Raw genomic sequence first — 6,423 nt, forward strand, 5'->3', positions numbered from 1 at the left:
GTTCCTTTAACCACTGGTCACTCTGTTTACCTGGTGAGAGATGAGAGAGAGAGAGAGAGAGAGAGAGAGAGAGAGAGAGAGAGAGAGAGAGAGAGAGAGCATGAGGCTCTTTACTTCACTCACTGCCACTTGACTTTACTCTGTACTACTGCTAGAAGAACATTTGCATCAAGCTCACTTGAGCTCATTTTAATCATTGTTTATATTGTACATATCTTGCAGCCCTGTATATTGTGTGGTTGTATTATTGTGTTCTATATTTTTTTACTTACATTGTTTATATTGTCTATATCTTTTTATATACACCCTGGGAATGGGGGGAAAGCAATTTCGACTTGCTGTATGTCTTGCATACACATGGAAAATGTACAATAAAGTTGACTTTGAACTTTGAACTACGTTCTTGTACAGAGAGAGGGTGAAGCTACAGCCATTGTGACAAACAGCTCAATCAAATTAATTAGCACCTTCCACCGCCGATATGTGGGAGATGGCTTTGGCCACGTGGAGAGGATTCATTAGTTACGCCTCGATCTGGTGAATGAGTTTGTTGTTGCTTTGTGACGGAACGTCCCTTTGAGTGCGGCATGGCTGCCGGGGGAGTTACACTGACGTACAGCGTGATCTGAACCGTAGAATCAGGTTAATAATACTCTCTTTCGTGTCTAATCACTAGAGAGAACGACACGATAACATGATTAGAATATAGAATAATTAACTGTTTTTATGACCATTTCGATTACCTTCTTATGCAGAGCGTGTTGATGTGATCACAGACTTGAGATGTCTGACTCTCTCTCTCTCTCTCTCTCTCTCTCTCTCTCTCTCTCTCTCTCTCTCTCTCTCTCTCTCTCTCTCTCTCTCAGATGGGGTGATGTGTCAAGACGACGACGTCACCGATTCGCCCGCGACAGATGCACCTGACAGCCCTGTAGACACATCAGGTAGGACATCTTCTCTTGACCCCGCCCTCTTCCCTTGAATCCTCCAATCACAACTGTTGCTTCCCTCTGACAGGGGGGGCAGGGTTTGAGATTATTGAGGTTATTGTCAGTTAGGGTGTAATAACGGAATTACTACTACAGACATTGAGTTTACTACTACAGCCATTGAGTTTACTACTACAGACATTGAGTTTACTACTACAGACATTGAGTTTACTACTACTGCCATTGAGTTTACTACTACAGACATTGAGTTTACTACTACAGACATTGAGTTTACTACTACTGCCATTGAGTTTACTACTACAGACATTGAGTTTACTACTACAGACATTGAGTTTACTACTGCAGACATTGAGTTTACTACTACAGAGATTGAGTTTACTACTACAGACTTTGAGTTTACTACTACAGACGTTGAGTTTACTACTACAGACATTGAGTTTACTACTACTGCCATTGAGTTTACTACTACAGACATTGAGTTTACTACTACAGACATTGAGTTTACTACTGCAGACATTGAGTTTACTACTACAGAGATTGAGTTTACTACTACAGACTTTGAGTTTACTACTACATACATTGAGTTTACTACTACAGACATTGAGTTTACTACTACAGACATTGAGTTTACTACTACATACAGACATTGAGTTTACTACTACTGCCATTGAGTTTACTACTACATACAGACATTGAGTTTACTACTACTGCCATTGAGTTTACTACTACTGCCATTGAGTTTACTACTACATACAGACATTGAGTTTAATACTACAGACATTGAGTTTACTACTGCAGACATTGAGTTTACTACTACAGACATTGAGTTTACTACTACAAATTCAAATTGCAAACCCAGATTTGTTTTGGCAGTCTGAGAGCTGTATGTTGAGTTGTTTTTTTGTGGAGGACATCTTCGGTTTTGCAGGATTTTTGGAGAAGGCATGGCACCTGAGACAAAACACACTGTATCCTATATAATTGTATTTGAATTCACCTTGTTTTTCTGTTTTTCTGTTTATTTACATTGAGTACAGCTTGTGTTATATTACGTTTTATTGTATTTTCTTGTATTTTTCTTTTTTTATGGCCATCTTGGTCTATGTCATTTGTTAAGTAATTGGTAAAGTATATTATTATATACTTATTGTTATGTGTCTTGTAAGCCCATATGGGCTGGGCATACATCTGTATGTAAGACACGAAAATAAAAAATATCAAATCAAATCAACTACAGACATTGAGTTTACTACTGCAGACATTGAGTTTACTACTACAGAGATTGAGTTTACTACTACAGACATTGAGTTTACTACTACATACAGACATTGAGTTTACTACTACTGCCATTGAGTTTACTACTACAGACATTGAGTTTACTACTACAGACATTGCGTTTACTACTACAGACATTGAGTTTACTACTACTTCCATTGAGTTTACTACTACAGACATTGAGTTTACTACTACAGAGATTGAGTTTACTACTACAGACATTGAGTTTACTACTACAGACATTGAATTTACTACTACAGAGATTGAGTTTACTACTACTTCCATTGAGTTTACTACTACAGACATTGAGTTTACTACTACAGAGATTGAGTTTACTACTACAGACATTGAGTTTACTACTACAGACATTGAGTTTACTACTACATACAGACATTGAGTTTACTACTACAGACATTGAGTTTACTCATTGAGATTACTACTACAGACATTGAGTTTACTACTACAGACATTGAGTTTACTACTACAGAGATTGAGTTTACTACTACAGACATTGAGTTTACTATTACAGACATTGAATTTACTATTACAGACATTGAGTTTACTACTACTACAGACATTGAGTTTACTACTACATATGTTGAGTTTACTACTACATAGATTGAGTTTACTACTACAGACATTGAGTTTACTACTACAGACATTGAGTTTACTACTACAGAGATTGAGTTTAATACTACAGACATTGAGTTTACTACTGCAGACATTGAGTTTACTACTACAGAGATTGAGTTTACTACTACAGACTTTGAGTTTACTACTACAGACATTGAGTTTACTACTACAGACATTGAGTTTACTACTACTGCCATTGAGTTTACTACTACAGACATTGAGTTTACTACTACAGACATTGAGTTTACTACTGCAGACATTGAGTTTACTACTACAGAGATTGAGTTTACTACTACAGACTTTGAGTTTACTACTACATACATTGAGTTTACTACTACAGACATTGAGTTTACTACTACAGACATTGAGTTTACTACTACATACAGACATTGAGTTTACTACTACTGCCATTGAGTTTACTACTACAGACATTGAGTTTACTACTACATACAGACATTGAGTTTACTACTACTGCCATTGAGTTTACTACTACTGCCATTGAGTTTACTACTACATACAGACATTGAGTTTAATACTACAGACATTGAGTTTACTACTGCAGACATTGAGTTTACTACTACAGACATTGAGTTTACTACTACAAATTCAAATTGCAAACCCAGATTTGTTTTGGCAGTCTGAGAGCTGTATGTTGAGTTGTTTTTTTGTGGAGGACATCTTCGGTTTTGCAGGATTTTTGGAGAAGGCATGGCACCTGAGACAAAACACACTGTATCCTATATAATTGTATTTGAATTCATCTTGTTTTTCTGTTTTTCTGTTTATTTACATTGAGTACAGCTTGTGTTATATTACGTTTTATTGTATTTTCTTGTATTTTTCTTTTTTTATGGCCATCTTGGTCTATGTCATTTGTTAAGTAATTGGTAAAGTATATTATTATATACTTATTGTTATGTGTCTTGTAAGCCCATATGGGCTGGGCATACATCTGTATGTAAGACACGAAAATAAAAAATATCAAATCAAATCAACTACAGACATTGAGTTTACTACTGCAGACATTGAGTTTACTACTACAGAGATTGAGTTTACTACTACAGACATTGAGTTTACTACTACATACAGACATTGAGTTTACTACTACTGCCATTGAGTTTACTACTACAGACATTGAGTTTACTACTACAGACATTGCGTTTACTACTACAGACATTGAGTTTACTACTACTTCCATTGAGTTTACTACTACAGACATTGAGTTTACTACTACAGAGATTGAGTTTACTACTACAGACATTGAGTTTACTACTACAGACATTGAATTTACTACTACAGAGATTGAGTTTACTACTACTTCCATTGAGTTTACTACTACAGACATTGAGTTTACTACTACAGAGATTGAGTTTACTACTACAGACATTGAGTTTACTACTACAGACATTGAGTTTACTCATTGAGATTACTACTACAGACATTGAGTTTACTACTACAGACATTGAGTTTACTACTACAGAGATTGAGTTTACTACTACAGACATTGAGTTTACTATTACAGACATTGAATTTACTATTACAGACATTGAGTTTACTACTACTACAGACATTGAGTTTACTACTACATATGTTGAGTTTACTACTACATAGATTGAGTTTACTACTACAGACATTGAGTTTACTACTACAGACATTGAGTTTACTACTACAGAGATTGAGTTTAATACTACAGACATTGAGTTTACTACTACAGACATTGAGTTTACTACTACTACAGACATTGAGTTTACTACTACATATGTTGAGTTTACTACTACATAGATTGAGTTTACTACTACAGACATTGAGTTTACTACTACAGACATTGAGTTTACTACTACAGAGATTGAGTTTAATACTACAGACATTGAGTTTACTACTACAGACATTGAGTTTACTACTACAGAGATTGAGTTTACTACTACTACTACAGACATTGAGTTTACTACTACAGACATTGAGTTTACTATTACAGACATTGAGTTTACTACTACTGCCATTGAGTTTACTACTACAGACATTGAGTTTACTACTACAGACTTTGAGTTTACTACTACACAGATTGAGTTTACTACTACAGTATTTCACCATGTTTTGGTTACCATCTGTATACATGTTACTATATAACTTCACAATACAGTACTCCAACATACAGTACCCCAACATACAGTACCCCAACATACAGTACCCCAACATACAGTACCCCAACATACAGTACCCCAACATACAGTACCCCAACATACAGTACCCCAACATACAGTACCCCAACATACAGTACCCCAACATACAGTACCCCAACATACAGTACCCCAACATACAGTACCCCAACATACAGTACCCCAACATACAGTACCCCAACATACAGTACCCCAACATACAGTACCCCAACATACAGTACCCCAACATACAGTACCCCACTACCCCAATCTGCCCCTCAGAAAGGCACCAATAGCTTGTGCCGGTTGCTCTGTGTCTTCACCCATCACAGACGTGGACCCCCAGGACCCCCAGGACCCCCAGGACCCAGACGCCACCGCCACCGCAGGCGACAGCACCGACGCCGCAGACACCGACGCCGCAGACATGGCCACCACCGACGCACCGGGAGCCTTGCCGTTCTCCGTGTCCATGGACGAATTCACCGGCCTACCGGATTTCGGCGTCCCCGCCGGAGACGAGACGTCCGGTACCTCGGGCACCACGGTGGGGCCCGCCGCCGGCCGCGCCGTCTTCGATGCCGCCGTCGACGATGTTGTCGTCGTCATCGTCGCCGACACCCAGGGGACCGAGGCCCCGCCCCCTGCCGCGCCAGAGACAGACGCCCCTCTTCAGAATGTGTTTGTGAGTAAACCATGTCGAGCGCATTCAGAACCTCGGCTCCACCAGTACACACCTAACGCTCTCTTAAAGGGCCAGTACACACCTAACGCTCTCTTAAAGGGCCAGTTCAGACCCTGGGCTCCACCAGTACACACCTAACGCTCTCTTAAAGGGCCAGTACACACCTAACGCTCTCTTAAAGGGCCAGTACACACCTAACGCTCTCTTAAAGGGCCAGTTCAGACCCTGGGCTCCACCAGTACACACCTAACGCTCTCTTAAAGGGCCAGTACACACCTAACGCTCTCTTAAAGGGCCAGTACACACCTAACGCTCTCTTAAAGGGCCAGTTCAGACCCTGGGCTCCACCAGTACATACCTAACGCTCTCTTAAAGGGCCAGTTCAGACCCTGGGCTCCACCAGTACACACCTAACGCTCTCTTAAAGGGCCAGTACACACCTAACGCTCTCTTAAAGGGCCAGTTCAGACCCTGGGCTCCACCAGTACACACCTAACGCTCTCTTAAAGGGCCAGTACACACCTAACACTCTCTTAAAGGGCCAGTACAGACCCTGGGCTCCACCAGTACACACCTAACGCTCTCTTAAAGGGCCAGTACACACCTAACGCTCTCTTAAAGGGCCAGTACACACCTAACGCTCTCTTAAAGGGCCAGTTCAGAACCTGGGCTCCACCAGTACACACCTAACGCTCTCTTAAAGGGCCAGTTCAGAACCTCTGCT

General features: G+C 39.9%; 1 protein-coding gene across 1 annotated transcript; it reads left to right on the forward strand.

The window, feature by feature from the left end:
* Window positions 1-871: 871 nt before the first annotated feature.
* On the forward strand, window positions 872-5,825 carry LOC311248462 (uncharacterized protein; the record flags this gene model as incomplete). The annotated part of the gene is made up of 2 exons (XM_084339337.1): window positions 872-944; window positions 5,347-5,825. Coding segments are annotated over exons 1-2 (549 nt in total), but the record flags the coding sequence as incomplete, so codon positions are not given.
* Window positions 5,826-6,423: the final 598 nt, after the last annotated feature.

Source organism: Notolepis coatsorum (genome assembly GCF_963971535.1).
Source record: "Notolepis coatsorum genome assembly, contig: SCAFFOLD_3561, whole genome shotgun sequence".
Lineage (NCBI taxonomy): Eukaryota > Metazoa > Chordata > Actinopteri > Aulopiformes > Paralepididae > Notolepis > Notolepis coatsorum.